Source organism: Lissotriton vulgaris, chromosome 6 (genome assembly GCF_964263255.1).
Source record: "Lissotriton vulgaris chromosome 6, aLisVul1.2, whole genome shotgun sequence".
NCBI classification, from domain to species: domain Eukaryota; kingdom Metazoa; phylum Chordata; class Amphibia; order Caudata; family Salamandridae; genus Lissotriton; species Lissotriton vulgaris.
Window position 1 is genome coordinate 1,293,598,909 of NC_141694.1, and position 18,227 is coordinate 1,293,617,135.

Consider the following 18,227-nt stretch of genomic DNA (forward strand, 5'->3'; position numbering starts at 1 on the left):
TCTAGAATGACACAATGTATAAAAACACAGTGGTCTTGAATGAGGCCCTGTGTGATTGCCAGTGGCTGAGATTTTGCACCATTGGCATGAGTTTACTGGCACTATTTTAGTTACACATTGGCACTGTGGTATATCTATTTAGTAGATTATGCACCACCAATCATTGAGGAGGTGGAATTTCTGCCAGTGACAGCAGCAGACTTTGCACAAGTCAATCTCTAAATAAAGCAATGGGAGTACAGTAAACTATACTAGCTATATGCTGGATAAATAGCTTCCTCCCTGGACAAATTTATTATAAGAAATGCGCCTTTATTGAGGATGATCTGTAATCCATCCATAACCAAGCTATGTCAATGAATAAGAAAACAGCCAAGTCACACTGAATCATGAACATTAACACCAAAGTGCCATTGACACACTAAGGACCACCCTAACAGCATCCTCCCTCAAACCACACAGCATTTCCCCTAAGCTCAAAGGAAATACACTGACCATTTTACTGGCTTTCTAACATCTACTCTCATATCGTCCATCAAAAATGTCTTCCGCTAATCTATCTACTTTCATTGACCGCACCTTAAATGCACACCCTTCTCTATACATGAGAACCAATCACTACTCCAGAGCTACCCTCTTGCCTGTTCTAAATACAAAGACAAATGTTTCATCAGTGTCAACACCACTTCTCTTCCATCCAATTTGATAGGTCGTATCAATTACCCAATCCATGCACATTCATATCTCTCCTAATATGTGCACCATTGTCTGGGACATGGGAAAGTTAATGCGATCAGTAATCAGAAACACTGAAAATAAATGACAGAAAACAAAAGATTCACTAAGCTAAAAGAAAATAGAAAAGAATACATACAGTCAATGGTGAAAGCCAAATCTGACTTCATTCAGGAGCACATCAACACCTTACCCAATGATATCTGATCCCCTTTTTCGGACATGAAATTAAGCCCTTCCTTGCTTATAAACCAGTCATCTACCCTCTCATCCCAAATGTGAGGATCACTTATATTTCTTTCCTGGCAAAATATTGTGAGCTAGGAATCAAATTAAACCCAACTCTTCAGCAAACAAAACTTCTCTAAAAGCAGCTAACACCTGGGCCGCCTTTCCACATACCTATCCAAAAGGAAGTCTTATTCATCATCTTTAGAAACATCAAAAGGATAATGCACCTTGACTATGTACCTGACAACAGCGTTAAGCACAACACTTTGACTACATCTGGTTTAGCTTGATAAGGGCTCCCTCTCTGAGGGATACTTTCCAGACCTTTTAAAGATCTTCCAATCATCCACAATCTAAAAACGAAAACTCGTTCCTGATCTGCTCTCCATCTTCTACTCAGTTTTTAAACTACTTTAAGATTGAAAGTTATTGAGAGATGTGTTGGCAATCAAGTTAACACCTTCATACAACACTTTCATTAATCAGAATTCTGCTCCAGTTTCAGCACTGACGTAACCCCACTAAATTTCTAGATCATGTGCAGTACCTCTTGGACGAAAGGAAACTCCTCCTTACTTGTTTTCCTAGCCTTAGCAACAGCTTTTCATATAGATACATCGCTGCAGGTTAATTTAAACTCAGGAGCATCACATGTTCTTCTGTCATGAACTGGTTCTCTTTATTTCTCACGAGCAGGCACCAAGTGATGAAGATAAGAATTGTCATAACAGGAATGGAAAAATACATTGTGGTGTAGATAAGGCCACAATTATAGTACCTACTATATTCAGCAGGCAAATGTATCTTAAAACATAAATTCTTGGGGTCAACTCTTAACTTACTTACTCTCTGAAAGGTATCCAGTACTGGATTTCAGAAATCACAATTTTGCTTATCCCGCTAGGAAAGAGTACCTTTTATTTTACCATGTGACAAGGGCAAGAGAATGCTTGAGCCATCTGTTGCTGGACTCTGTGAAACTCAATGCTTTCTCTCACTGTCTTCAAAAAGCCACTGACGATGTCATGAGTGATGTAATATGTGACGTCATCAGCAGTGCATTGCAGGCGCGCTTGTTATAGTGAGTCCAACTAACTATAACGTTGGAATTTCTATGGTTTTATGTCAGTAAAATTTGCAGCTAGCTATAACTGGTGTGAAACCTATGGTTTTTTCAGTGAATTTAATAGGTTTTTTAAATGCTAATTCCTAACTATAACTGGTGTGAAACCTATGGGTTTTTCAGTGAATATATATATATATATATTTATTAATATTTTTTCAATACAATAATGGCGCCGCACACTACTTGGTGGTTTATAGATGGTTTATTTCATTTTGCAAAACTCCTACGCGTTTCAAACCGTAGTCCACACTGGAGTTTTGTGAATTGAAATAAACCATCTATAAACCACCAAGTAGTGTGCCGTGCCACTATTGTATTGAAGAATGAATTGAGACACTTTCCTGGTCTCCAACGCGAGCACCGACCAAAGCTGTTCCATCTGCGACGGGAAAAAGTGAGACGGGAAAAAGTGAGAGAACATATATATATATATATATATATATATATATATATATATATATATATATATATATATACATATATATATATATATATATATATATATATATATATATATATATATATATATATATATATATATATAGATAGATAGATAGATAGATAGATAGATAGATAGATAGATAGATAGATAGATAGATAGATAGATAGATAGATAGATAGATAGATAGATAGATAGATAGATAGATATTTTAAACAGACAAATTCCCAGTGTACAGTCTTGAATTGTTTTACATAAACATCCAATAAACACCATGGACCTGTGATGTTTTGTCTTCATAAAATAATCAGGAGTTTATCATCAGGAAAAAATAAATAGAATCCAAGTTTTCAATTAATCTAAAGATACTTTAGTTTCTTAACAGTTAGGCACAATCAAAGTTGTCCGGCTGTAAATTCAATGCCGTAAATGTAGTGAGGCTTGTCAGACCCTTGAAACCAGGGCTGGCACTTTGCCACCCATGGACAATGTGTCTGATGGCTGGTGCACGCTCCTGTATGCAACTGTGCCAAACGACGAGGACCTTAATTTGTTTACTATACCCATAGTGAAAAGTTGGCTAATATTCAATTTTGATGCAATAAACAAAGAGGGTGAGACACCACTGCAGTGGGATTCCACTCCAAATTTAGAGTTTCCTTCAGAAATGAGAGGATATTCAGTTTCGCCCTTTCTAAAGGAGACCCAAATGTATTTTGTATATTGATGAAGTCAGTCGTTGTGATGCGCACTGAGGCATTCATCTCTGTAACAGCTGTACCTGGTGTCACGTGGAATGGTGATCTGCCACCAAAATAAAGGAGTGTTGTTCTGGTGATTTAGGGTTTTACTTTTCTGTAAATGCATTTCATTCTTTTTCTTTCATTGTTAACAGATCTGCTGAAGATTATACCAGCCCCCAACAATGGAACCCACGGCAGCCTAAACCACCTTTTAAAGACACCCTTCTATAATCCCTTGCTCCCAAAAGAGGAGTCACAGCCTTCTTCTTGTCCTTTTCCAAATCAAATTCCAGCAAATACATCAGGCTGCCAATGTAATATTAGTGTAAGTAAACATGCTTCTTGTTAGAACTTTGTTAGTAAGGTATATATATGGAATACTAACATAATGAAAAAAATATTTTTCAGGAGACCACTGAGCAAGAGATACAGAAACGACTGAACCTCACAGTAGAAGAAGGTAAGTTGCAAAAGCTAAAAGAATTATACATAAACAAAAAGTGAGAAATTCCCTATGTATACATCAGTCATCATTTTTTTGTAACCAGCTAGGAGCCTCCGGTTCGGTTTATTTCATAACTACTTCTGTACAGCCACACAGATGCTATTGCCACAGATGCTATTGCTTCCTTGCTGTCCTGTTTCACCTGCACCATTGCCATCCCTCACAGACCCTTGGCCATCATTGTCATCCCTCTTAAAAGCACTTCCCGTTTTGTAGAACTCCACCCTACACACAAAAGACTTATTCTACACACTTCTAAGCCTCAGCTCATACACATTTCTCTACACCACACTTATTGGTTTCATATACACACAAACAATATTTGCCTCCCCACTAGGCTTGTGTACTACCACTCAAACTTCCTTCTTCACTTCAAATCTTATCATCCCATCTTTGCTTGGCATCTTAATTTGTCTTTCTCCAGCTTCTTTTATTCATCTTCCTTAGTATGCTGGTCCATATACATCGGCCTCTTCTTCTTTATACTAGCTCCTTTGTATACTTTTACATGGGAATTTGTTTGAGTTTCATGAACTTTGAAACTCTTTATTTTTCAACTTTCATCTGAATCAGCGCAACTGCACTTGGATGCCCAATATTGGGATTTCACGGCTATGCAAGGATTGTGTGACAATGATATTTTTGATGACTTAGACAAAATCTCTGTTTTACACTTCTGCTTGGCTATTAGTTCTAGTGCTTTTAGTTGAGCCTATATAAGACCCACCTACTAACCACTCGGCAGAATAATATATAACATACGGCAGATGTGCCCATGTCATGGTCACTCCCTTTGAAATATTTTCCCACCTGATCTGAGATTTGAAAGAGAATTTCACAGATTTAGGAAACCCCTGAAAACTCGCCCTTTACACAGGTCTCGTTTAACCTCTTGTCTACTGGGCTCTGGGTCTAATATGGGCTATCCTCAACACCATACACTTGTTTTTCTGCTGGCAAGACACCTAAGAACGAGTCACACTTCATTTTCCAAGGGCTATTCAGTGTCATGATTTCAACAGAAGTCTGAGGTGAGCATTAACTGACTCAGTCATCTGGCTGACCTGAAAAATATCACTTGTCCCTGCTGACCTGATACAATGTAAATGTAAGTTGAAAAGCAGTGACTACCAAGAAAATAATGAGTATAGAATCAACTAAATCCCACAGGTCCCTCCAGCCTTTGCTTACAATACCCGAGAACTCGGAAGCAAGGAAAAACTACCAAAATAAGTAGCCTATGCAGAAAATGCCTTTCAATTGCCGAAGCTGGCTCAGACATGCTCGGTCAAATAGCCACTTGTGTCTTTTTTCTTTACAAAGCCGATTTCAAATGTATCTTCTGCATGTTCTCCCTAATGATGTTCATAACATTGTAGATGGTCATAGGTATGTGTTGATTTTTTCATAGCTCTTTATTTGACAACATAGAACATGTACTGCTTCACCAATGCTGGACACTTCACACATTCTTGGGTGACTTTTCTCCTCTGCTTTAAAGAGCCATGTAAGCAAAATAGAATGAAATTGTCTGACCAACTCCTTATAGCCACACTCCATAGCTCTAAAGCATGTTCATCACACAGGATTTTTTGCCCTAGAACAAACCACAGTTATCTTAATCAGAGATCAGTTCTTTTCTGTAACTAGGGGCGGACAATTTATAGATTCATCTCTGGAGATGAGCTACTTCTCCCTAAGCAATGCTGGCAATGTTGTTTAACCTCATTGGCTATCACCACCTATAATGATGTTCTGCCTTAAAATGCCCCATTGGCCATAATGGCTGCAACCCTCCAAGCAATCATCTGAGGTAGATGGTGTCGGGAGGCTGTGGGCATGGGCTGGTGCAGGTGTCTGCGTTCTAGCATTGGAATGGTGCAGAGAGTGGTGCAATAGGCAAGAATCCTTGGGAGGGATAGGAGGGCTTGCACTTAATGCACAGCACTTTCTCAGGGGCATCAGGGTTCAGAGCAGAATGGGTTACCGGCAGAGTGGTGACAGTCAACCCACTGCTCAGAGCTGTCGCTAACACAATTCCCCACTGCTGCAAACAGTCACTAAAGCTTACGTTGTTTTAAGAAACTTCACAAGCTTTACGCCTGGGGAAGCTGGACAAGTTTATATGCACCGCTAGCTCTGACTACACTTTTCCCAGCTGATTTATTTTAGAACTTTAGTCTTAAAGCTCCTAACAGAGCTTGTTTTAAAACCTTGTTTTGAAAGGGCTAGCAGGCTGATTGTAATAGAAAAATGAAAGTAACTTTCATGAGAGGTAGACAATTCCCGTGAGAGGTGCTGATGATCACTTCAAACAGTGGCCTGGATACACAATATAAATGTTTATTATTTGTTATGAAATCTTCTTGAAAATCGAACCAATGAAAGTTTAATATTTTTCTAAAGAAAGGGTACATTGTTTTCCACCTACCCAAAAGCTTTAGAGGTACTGGTCACTCTTGCTAGCTGAAGAGCTGTCATGCTTTTTAAGTACCATCTAGATTAAAGAAGTAGTTTAGCTCTCACCATCCAGACTTCTTTTTCCAGCCCTAAAAACAGCGAGTCATTTTACTCATGTTAGACATCTAAAACAGCGATATCATTCTTGATGCTGTCACTTCCTACACCTGTTGCTAATAACAATTTGTCTGAAATTGGAATATTAATTGAAAAAGGGGCGAACCCTCCTAACGTAATAGATAGTCTGGGTAGGCCAAATCACATTTCTGAGAGAACCTCGGCTCACACTCTGGTAGCTATGGCACAAGCAGCAAGCCGTCTCCAAAGAAAGATATGTTAAGTTTAAGCACTATCAACAGTTAGAGTAAAGAGCACAACACAATAAAATCCCCAAATCAATTTGAAAAATTGAGAAACATATAATGACAAAAGACACTGAGAATATAACAGTTTCCCTTTCTTTAGAAAAGAGAGGTGGTACCAGACAGTCCTTGTTTTATTGTTTTGTGCTCCTTGAGAGTGAGATTGATGTTCAAGGTGAATCCAAGTGACTTGGCATTCAGTGAAAGTTTAAGTTCAAAATCGTCAAGGTTAATGTCATTTAGTCAGGTTTGTACTGTTTCTCGTTAGTTGTTCATGGCAAATAACACACATTCTGTCAAGCTTGGGTTGATCTTCAGGTACGCCTTGGACATCCAGATCTGGAGACAGTGCAGTCAGTGTTTGAGGTCTTTGATATCTAAAACCAAAAAGAGTTTTCATGTAGAATTGTGTGTTGTCAGCGTATTGGTGAATCTTGATGCTACTATCTGCGAGTAGAACACCAAGTGGCTTAATGTTTGAGGTTGATGATGACAGGAGACAGTATGGAGAAACTAGAGGGCCTCCTCATGACAGAGATATTTTCAAACCTAAAGTTGCCCATGTGAACATACTGGTGTTGGTTGGAAAGGTAGGAGGATCAGAAGTGGAAGACATTGCTGGTGACTCCCATTAGAGACTCCAGGGTGCATCTGAGGTTGCAATAGTAAACTGTGTTCAAGGCAGCGGAGAGGTCCAGAAATATCAGGTGGCAAGGGTCATCTTCATCCGTAGTTCGAGGTTAATCGTCTACCAAATGTAAGGTAGTGGTCTGCATGCTGAAACATGATCTGGAACCCGACTGGTAGTTAATTGGGGTAGGAGTAAGGCTAATACACACAGAGGGATTGAGGCAATAGAGTACCGCACTTATCAAAATTGTAAAGGGCAACATTTAGAAATTCTCTAGTGGTGCACAGAACCTGAAGTACAGCCCCTCTTTACTTCAAATTGAAAACAGCTTTCAAAATTGACATCAATTGACAGTGGTTCAGCACTCACAATGTTGATTAAATGGACTGGCACTACATTTAGCTGCCTAGCGCCAACACATGCACCCTTGCACCATAGTGCAAGGGTGTCTGCGTTTCAGGGGAAGATTTTTTATGTGCAGGAAGGTGTCGCTTTCTGCACATAAACAATTTCTAAATGTCATTTTGTAACTTATGTTTGCTGCTTAATGCAACACACATAGAAGTTGCAAAACGTAACTTTTTAAAATTATTGTTTATGTGCGGGAAGGGACACTTTCCTGCACATAAACAATCAATGACGTTTGCTGTTTCTATGTGTGCTGCACAAGGCAGCACACATAGAAACTGCAAAAACAAGGAGAAATTAAACATTTCTCCTCATTTCGCCAGTGTAAGACCAAGTTTACCCTGGTCTTAATTTTGTAAATATGGGGTGCATCAACATCAATGGGTGTTGTTGTGGAATGCCCTCCACAAGACCCATTGTCCACCCCTTTCACGCTAAGTATCGTGTGAAACTGTGCCTTATTTACAAGTTAATAAAGTGAAGCCCCTATCCCACCACAACGTTCAAAAAAGTGACGTTGTGGTGGCGATAGGGGCTTGCAAATATTAACATTTGTTCCTGTACTTCTTTCTGGTGAAGAATTGGCTTGGTAGTTTAGTCTGCCCTGTTCCCATGATGCACTGGGCCAGGGACAGACTGATTTGCATATAGCCAGGTTCTGGGCTGGGATGGTGCAGTGAGCTAAATAACGGTGATTGATCAAGCCCTGATCTTTGGACTGGGTAAGAGTGGTCTGCTTAATTCAGACACTCTGTTCATCACCACCCCCTTTTCTGAATTGCACTCTTTGGTAGGCATTTTTGTCCAAAAATGCTCCAAATGATGCAAATGGGTGTATTTACATAATTTTCAGTCATTTGTGTCAACAGAATAAAGCGAAAATAGCAAAACTACGCGGAGTTCGCCTGGGTAATTAATATTTAATTCATGGCTTATAGTCATGCAGGACATGGTTACCATTTGTTTGATCATCCAGTTGAACATGGATTGCTTTTTCAATGATCTTGTAACTGAATGGTAGGTGAGTGATCAGCCAGTAGTTGGCGAGGTCATCAGGGACAAGTGTAGGCTTCTTTAGGAGTGGGAGGATTAGGCCTCTCCTTGAAATGTCTGATGAAAGAGCAGCCCTTTCAGATTTGTACTTCTAATCCAGGTCTCACTTCCTTCCCCCATCAGTGACAACAACTGATTCCGCTTCAATGGTGACACAGCTGTCTCCTCCTGGTTCTGGATAGACACTCTGGCTATATGTGTTAAGAAGCACTAAAACCACATGGCCAGAAGGAACACAACCTGTTTGCTTTCTTTGGCTATAGTAAGGTTTTGAATCTCGATGTTTTTTGCGTATTCTTAAAAAGCATTTTACATTTTATTTGTAGTTTGTTGTTTCTTCTGTGTCAGGGAACAGATAGCTCCAGCAGTTTAGTGTACAACCTTCCACTTTGAGAACAATGATCCTTTAATCTCTCTCTCTCTAGTAATGTAACATTTTCATAAATAAATCTTTGAGCAAAAATACTTTCTCCAGGCTAGACAATTCAGACCATGCCTGAACACATTTCTCCTCAAGCAGGAAGTTGTTGAGTCCCTTCTTATGCAGCGGCCAAGTATATTGTTATGGATGTTTTACATATTGATGTAATCGTTCCACAACTGCCACTCTTTAATATTCTACTCGCTTGCATTGATTACATAAGCTTTGTAATCTAAACCTCTTTTTTGTACCTACGTGAGGTTGAAAAGATACTGGCTTTTTGAACCAAAAATATCTGAGAAGTTCCACACTTGTGGTTCTCTCCTGAGATTGCTACCAGGTCAGAGGGCAGTACTGCAACCATCCATACACTCACTCACAGTTCATACAGTCGCTCAATCTCTTCCCGAGCCTTACACTGTCCTTCCCCTATACTACTTCTCCAAAACTAAACCTACACACTTCATCAACTCATGTACACATACACTCACCAGTCAATCTAGTCATCTAGATTAGCTCATTCCCTTATCCATCCAGACATTCAACCTTGCACCCAGTCACTAGGTTATACACACACTCACTCATTCATCTACAGTGTCCTTAGAAATGTACAATCTATTGGCTTTACCGATGCTTATCACAACTGTTACAACATCACAATTGCATTTCATGATTGCATTCATGATCATTGTTTCAGAACTAAAACAGCATTGCTACTTTCTAGCTCCTTGTCCTTCAATAAGAAACCGAAGTGGCACTACATGGATTACTCTACATGTTTTCTGTATGCACTTCTTTCCAGACCCCATTTCCAGGTTTAATGTACATTATGACAAATCTATTCCCCTAATGTGGTCAGATGAAGCTTAGCTTTAACCTATTTTCCTGCTATCTTTCAGCCTGGCCACTGCAGTAGTCAATTCTCATTAGGTGGGAAATCGATAACAGAAGAGGAAAATACTTTACTCTGAGCACAGTGGCTGTCCATTAGCCACAAAAACTAGTTATCATTGTTGCTTGAGGTATGTTTCTGCCATCACTGGTTTAGTCATTAAATATTTCTCCTTTAGAGTGTGCAGATTGCAGACAGTGATTGTGCAAGACCTTGACTAGGGACCGAAAAGTCATAATTCTATGGGCTGGTACATCTTGATAATTGGAGAGTGAAAGCAGTGCAAAACATTGGGATTAAATAAGTTGCTTTTGGTTTTATTTTATTTTTAAATTATATTGTCATTTTTATAGCTTTCTCACATGCAAGCGTTGAATACCTGACAAAATTTTCATATGCATTACCAGCCGGACACATGCTCACACCTGTTATGTTCATCTTCCAGTATCCCAGACAGAGAAAGCAAACCTACCATATGGGAGACCCAGAGTACTACAGAAGAACAGCACACACTGCCTCTTACACCAGCATGACTATGTAAGCGGCTACAGCCAGGACATCCTAATGCCACTCTGGACCTCATACACCATTGGAAATTCTGTATGTATCTTCATCATTATATTTGATACTAATTTATTTTAGAAATATTGGTTCAGTAGGAGCATGCTAACCTTAGTTCTGATGATTCCATCTCAGACCAAAGTCTGGATTGGCTTGTGAGGATGTGTAATCTGTATTAGAACATTGGAATGTTGGGAGCTCCATCAACACAGTGGAGCGCTACGGGCTTCTGATGGCTGGTAGAAGCCCGGAGTATCAACATTCCAATGCTTAACAAATGCCTCACGGAGCTTGAGGGGATTTCAACAACCTCAGACTCCGTAAGGCTTTTGTTTTACAACTTAGATCATTCTGCCCTCTAGTGGCGGAATGTTCTAATAGCATTAGAGCCCGCCGTAGCGTCCTTGTTAAAGGCCCAAGCCGAAGGCTCGGACCTTTAATGCTGGAGCGGGCCTTTAATGGCCTGTAGAGCCCACTATGACGGGCTCTAAGGCGATAGTGAGTTTGTGCCTTTGTCAGTGTTTACGGTAAGTGTGTCTTAATCATCATAATCTAATTGCTTATTAAGAGGTTACAAATTTCTCATCCAATAGTTTCTGTTGGATGTTTGTGTGCCACTTCGTAATTGTAAGTGATGTTGCTACAACATCTACACCTAACTCATGGAATGTCTGTGCTTTGATGTGGGCATGTCTGGTGTTACCCCAAATATTTTCTGTTGAATGTTAGATAGTTTAGTGTAGGCTTTGTAGGCAATTCGAACACATTACCTTGCTTTGCTTGCCTGTTTACTCTGGTGAGCAGTGGAAAGGAATGTGAAGTACATTAATAGTGATGTGAAGAGTGCACTGTTAACACATCCTTTTACATTGTTCTCCCATATACAATAAGCAACCAACAGTGAATGAAAACTGTTAAATATATTAGTAGCAATATCATAAGAGATTTATTTTGTTGAAAATTAAAATACACATTTGAATAATTTACTTTTGTGGAATAGCAGTTCACTTTGTCCAGTGTATTTCAAATGAATACCATTGCTTTTGCAAATCAATCTACTGACCTTTTTATCTATTGAATGATGTCATTATAAGTTGAGTCTGCATCTCTTTAAGTAGAATGTTTTACTGTGTCAAAGTTTGTTGTGCACACATGTATCTGTACTTGCATATCTATACTTTAATGTATATTTGTGAGTATATGTACATGCATGTGTGCTTCAGGTGTTCTTTGTACTCCATAGACTGGGGCATTTAAGGATGACCTATGGATCCCTGGGAGAGAAGGGTTTGGAAAAGGATGGGAGGGCTAGTGATTTAGAAATCAGGGGTTTTAACCTCTCTGGAACAATAAGAAATTACTATCAATATTTTAATCGAGAGAGGTTCCGTATCAAAGAAGTGTAAATGTAAATCAAAAGTATGGTGAATAAAACTCTAGTTTTCTTATGTGGTATTGAGTTTTTCTCACTAGTGATTTTTCACAAAATGTCCTCGGAGGATATTTGTATTTGTTGAGATCCATTATTTGTAGGGTCCACCCAAATGTGAGTTACCAGGAGTATTGTCCGTCTGTTTATAGGAACAATTTGTGAGATTTACCTAGCTATAATTTTTATGAATACACAGTAGTGTTCAGTTCCAAAAGACAGATAAAAGTGGTGTCCTTCCTGACTCACTTTCCTTTTCAAAGGTAAAGTGGACATGAGTTATGTGCTATTTTGAGAAATAAGGCCTACAGACATTTAAGCACTCATTTTGAATTGGAACTATTCACGGTGCAATATGTAGCCTGGGCAATGCCACAGGATTTGGTATTTACTGGGTGTGCAATTTGCATTTCAATATTAGTTTTAGACCATGGAATGTGGGATAAAACACTAAAGGCCTTATTACAATGTTGGTCGGTCAGATCGCCGACCGCCATCGTTTCGGGCAGAAACCGTGCAACAATGAGCTGGTGGTCCCGCCCACCCTATTAGGATACGACTGTCATGCAGGTGGTTGTAAAATGCTTTTTTTACTGTGGCTTGTGCTGAGGCCCAAAATCAGGGCTGCAGCACAAGGCACAGTAAAAAAGGCACTTTGTAAACATCCGTGTGCCAGGCACAATGTGGCGCCTGGCACATGGTGCATGGATATGCGGGGTCAATACATGTGCCCCCAGGCCACTTAGCAGTGGTCCACAAGGGATGAGGGCCCTGCTTGGGTCACCCAAAGTCAATTTCTGCCTGCCTTTTTATGGCTTTTGGACCAACATGAAAAGGCAGTCAGAAAGGGAAAACCTAATCCCTACGGCGATGCCTGCACAACCACCGCCTCCATTGTAGGAATAGGTGACTAACCCCCCCCCCCCCCCCCCCACCCGCCGGCCCGACAGGATCTTGGGCCCTGTCGGAGGCGGCGGTCTTTACCCCCAACATTATCGCTCTGACTGCCTGCATCGTTATGTGGCAATTGGACCAATGTCCTGTCTTTTGGGCGGACTGCCACCGACGGCCTGTCAATAATGGTCTGCCCAACATCATAATGAGGGCCTAAATGTGTGTCTTTAACCTGTTCTGAAGTTTGCAGACTTAGGGCCCGATGCAGGTGGCAAATACTGGTCGGAAACGGCCGAATTCGGCCGTTTCCGTCCGGTATTTGGCATCTTGAGATGTAGGGGGCCAGATTTTACAGATTCTGTAAATTTACCGATTCGGTAATTCCCAGATGTAGGTGGGACTCTTCTGAGTCCCAAAGGCCCTACAAATTCGGTATTTTACCACCCAATCCAATTGGGTGTTAAAATACCGAATTCAGGTGTGCATGCACATGTGTGCATGCACACCTAGCCATGTGACAGACAGACATGCCCTTAGGGCATGTCTGTGTGCCACATGGCGCACATGCCTATTTTTGGGTGCCAGAGGGTGTCAAAGTGACACCCCCTGCACCCTTGCAAAATTCGGTATTTACCGATTCTGTAATTACAGAATCGGTATTGCCCATTGATTCCTATGGGCTTTAAGGCCCATAGGAATCAATGGGCAATACCGATTCGGTATTTACAGATTCGGTAAATATCGAATCTTAACGATTCGGTATTTACAGAATCTGTAATACCTACATCTCCCCCCTTCATATTTACCGACTCGGTAAAATTCGGTATTTAAGAGTCGGTAAATATGAATTACCTACATCTGGCCCTTAAAGTCTGTCCTATTGGCATACACAGTTTGTGCATAGTTTTACGTGGTGAAAATAATGAAGACTAAAAAAACAGCAGTGAGCAAACTGTGCATGAATTTCAATTCCTACTTCAGGTGCAATCATCCTTTTGCACCTGAAATGGGATTTGTGCGCAGCTCACAATGAGGAACACAAAAAGTTGATGGCTGACATGCTTGAATAAATCACTGACAATGGTAATCACTGGGACTACATTCCAGTCCATCTTTTTGAATTAGGTCCAAGGCTGATTTTGCATATGGCTAGTCTCTGTCTAAAGTGGCGTAGTGGGCAGCCTTAGCGATTCCCACTGACTGACAGGAATTTAAGTATTTGTTCCATAATCCAGTTGTTAGTATCAGTAGGTTCCCTCAGTACAACGGGTGTGCCCAGACATGGAGCACATGCTCACTTTGCTCCAGTACTGAAGTTATACCTCTGGTCGTGACCTAAGCAGCCTGAACCGGGTCTGGGGATCCTTGAGTTCCCATTTTGGGAGGATGTCGCCTTGCAGTTCGGGCTGAACTGTTACTACAGGAGCAGGTCCAACCTGGTTTGCATATGATTAGTCTCTGTTTAGAGAGGTATTGTGAGAGAAAAGTGATAGACTACAATATGGTGTGATCAATCCTCAGTGGCTGAGATCACTTTAGGCATTCCTTACATCACTTCCTTGTTTGTTGCGACTCAGAATGAGGGCCTTACATGTCCGTTCTACCTAGAAATGGCTTGCAGACACATAGCGGGTTAGTCAGTTGTTAGGAAAAATATCTGTGAGCTCCACCCAGGAGCGATTCACACAGGATGTAGGTAGTCACAAGGTTCATTGAAAGAGGTTTATGTGGTCCATCTAGAAGCAATGTATTTTGGTTTTGTCGTATTAGCAAAACAATACATGTTCAGTAAGTAAAACGGATTGAAAAATTCTATAAGGCAAACAAGTTTGGTAAGTATAATTTATACACTGAATAAAGATACCTAAGATTGTGTGCATTGTGAGAATCAAGGTAGAGCATTATCCACCAAGGCCTTCATCACCAGTGGCCTCTTAATTCCTATAGGACTGGTAACAACAGTTACCATACCAACCCCATCGGAATTATGAGAGCTGCAGAAACTCCGCAGATCTTTCTCCTCTCACCCAGAGATATTTGCCCAAAATGAGGAATTACTAGGGAAATCAGACCCTGAATTACTGTTTCCCCCAGTAATTTCTCATTTCCTAGTGGACCCACAGGTTGCAACTTGCAATAGGCCAGATTTTCCCCACCATGGAGTTACTGTACACACAATATCAGTATCTCCAGGGGTAGGGAAAATCTGTCCCATTTACCAGGCCACTCATTATGAAGGTCTTAGCAGGGAATTTTCATTTGCTTAGTTAAATAGAAGTTGGAGTATAACAAGAGGAAATGCATGTCTCGGTCACCAACAATTAAATATATTTGGTAATCAAACAAAGTCTGGGGTCAACTTAATATGGAGGTCATTTTTCAAAGCAATGCATTCCTGTTCATCATTTTAAAAATCATCACTCTCTAAGCAAAATTTACTCATAGTCATGTTTACGGTGACTTTAAAGAAGCCATCATAAATATTTGTAACTCAGAAGCAGTTGGGAGTTTTTGGCCTGCGCGAGTGCCATTTATCTGGGAAAACAAGCTTTAAAAATTCTATATTGACTTCTCTCTTCTCTACATAGGAAACTGTCTTCAAAATGGCTTCCAAAGCCGCCCGTCTCTATAATATCCACATGTTTTCTGATTATTCATTTGTGTTCTTGAAGGTGGCTTTGCTTGCTCAATGGAAGCCTGGGCAGCCCCTGCTGTATGGTTCTATTTCAGCTGCACTTCCCACTCCAAAGGTATTTTTTGATTTGCTTTTAGCTTTAGTCCCCATTGACATACCTGCACCAAATAGCGTAAGCAGCTAACCTCCAGTATGCTAATTTTCATGCACTTCCGTTTGAGGGAAAAAATGTTAAAGGGGGGTTCAAAAGACACGTTTTTTAACTATATCACAAACTGCTGAACAGATGTTCATCAAATTTGAAGTGAAAGTAGAACTTTATTTAGAAAGAGTGCTTTTTGTGGTTGGTGTACATTGGTTCAGTAATTGTTGAGATATTATATGCATTTTAAAAAGGTGAAAAATGGGCTTGAAAGGGTCAACATTATTGTGCGTTGAAAAGAAATGTGTCAATGTGCACCGATTTACAAATATGCATGAAATTTGGCAGACACTTAGGGCCAGATATAAAGTGTTGGTACTTTGTTCATCAGGGTGAAGGTGCAAGAGTTTTGCCCTTACCGCCCTTGTGCTACAGTTGGGTCAAGGATCTGTCGCCTCAGCTGCGACTTCTAGTAGTGCTGCCTCCTGTCACACATGAGTGATTTCCTATTTGTGACAGCGTCCTCAATGGGCAGTGCATTTTTATCTTTGCTGCGCGGGTCGGATCAAATTGAGCGCGCACAGGTGAATGAGACACCATTTTTATTGGGAGACCTAGGGAACACTGGGTGGTAGGAAATTTGTGTCAGCCCGTTGATCCCACAACTTACGCACACAAAAAAGTGAGAAAATTTGGATATTTTCAGCTAAATTTAAGGTTTGCACGGGATTCAGGGTAGGAAAAGGTTGGGTGAACTACGCAAGCCACAACACCTCCCTTAACTCCCTGGGGTGTCTAATTTTCAGAAATGGGTGGGTTTGGTAGGTTTCCCTAGATGGCCCCCAAGCCCTGGACCAAAAACATAGGTGACTCCCTCGCAAAATCAGGTTGTTTTGTGATAGATAATTTTGAGGACTTCACAATACTACGTTTTGGGCCCTTCCCTATTGCGGGTACTTGGCCTACCCACACAAGTGAGGGAGTATTTATATCGGGAGACCTGGGGAGACGCTGGGTGGTAGGAAATTTGTATCAGTCTGGCGATCCCACAATTTCCCACACAGAAGTGTGAGGAAAATGTGATTTGTTTAGCTAAATTTGAGGTTTGCAGGGAATTCTGGGTAGAAAAACTTTAAGGGATCCATGCAAGCCACACCTCCCTGGACTTCCCCGGATGTCTAGTTTTCAGAAATGTCTGGGTTTAGTAGGTTTCCTGTTGTGACTTGTACTCTTACTTTGCATCCTTTCCTTTAGTTACCTGTTCCCTGCTGCTCAGCTAGTATGAATGTGATGGGTGTGGAATGTTGGAATGCTTGATGATGCAGTGAAATGCTGGAGTGCCTGGTGTGGTTGACAGAGAGACAATTGGAGCATGTGGGTTGAGCAGCAAGGATGCTGCTCCTGGTGGGGCTGTCTCTTACTTTCTTACCATCATAATAACCTGTAACTAAGCTTGATAAACCATCTACTTATAACCTACTCTATGGCCACATGGACGTCCTTTGGATTGTAAGATTTCTCCTGATGGCCGCCGATCCTAGGATCAAAAAACGCAGGTGACTCCCTCGCAAAGCAAGGTCTTTTTGCCATCAATATTTTTGAAGTCTCCACAGTTTGTTTTGTGCCATTTCCTGTCACGGGCACTAGGCCTACCCACACAAGTGAGGTACTATTATTATCCGGAGACTTGGGGAGTGCTGTGTGGGTGGAAGTTTGTGGCTCCTGGCAGATTCCAGAACTTTCCATAACAGAAATGTGAGGAAAATGTTGTCAATGGACAAATGTGATGTGTTCATGTTGCATTTTGAGCTGTTTCCTTTCACGGGCACAAAGCCTACCCACACAAGTGAGGTACCATTTGTATCGGGAGACTTGGGGGAATGCTAGGTGGGTCGAAACTTGTGGCTCCCCGCAGATGCCTGAACTTTCCATCACAGAAATGCGAGGAAAATTTGCTATTTTTAACAAAGGTTGAGGTTTGCAAAGGATTCTGGGTAACAGAACCTGGTGAAAGCCAAACAAGTCACCCCATCATGGATTCGGCTGTGTGTCTAGTTTTGAAAAATGTACAGGTTTACTAGGTTTCCGTAGGTGCCAGGTCCAAAATCCACAGCTAGGCACATTACGAAAAAAGGGTCACTTTTCACTGGAAAACTGGGATGTGTCCACCTTGCGTTTCGGGTTGTTTCCTGTCGCAGGCACAATGACTACCCACACAAGTGAGGTGCTATTTTTATCAGAGGACTTGGAATGCTGGGTAGGTGGTAGTCTGTCACTCCCTGCAGATTCCAGAACTTTCCATCACAGAATTGTGTTTTCTATTACAAAGTTTTAGTTTTGCAAGGGATTCTGGGAAATCCAACCTGGTGAGAGCCACTCAAGCCACTCCATTTTGAATTTCCTTGGGTGTCTAGTTTAAAAAATGCACAGGTTTGCTAGGTTTCCCTAGGTGCCAGCTGAGTTAGGGTCCAAAATCCACAGCTAGGCATATTGCGAAAAAAGGGTTCGTTTTCACTATAAAAATTTGATGGGTCTGTGTTGCATTTTGGGCCGTTTCATG

At 40.9% G+C, this 18,227-nt stretch overlaps 1 protein-coding gene across 1 annotated transcript in view; it reads left to right on the top strand.

Moving 5' to 3' along the window:
• ENPP3 (ectonucleotide pyrophosphatase/phosphodiesterase 3) overlaps nt 1–18,227 on the top strand; it is a 716,664-nt gene that overhangs the window by 490,292 nt on the left and 208,145 nt on the right. Inside the window, exons 19-21 of the mRNA XM_086927431.1 lie at nt 3,427–3,599; nt 3,683–3,734; nt 10,452–10,606. Of these exons, the coding sequence (XP_086783557.1) occupies nt 3,427–3,599; nt 3,683–3,734; nt 10,452–10,606 (380 nt within the window). The remainder of the gene's footprint in view (nt 1–3,426; nt 3,600–3,682; nt 3,735–10,451; nt 10,607–18,227) is intronic.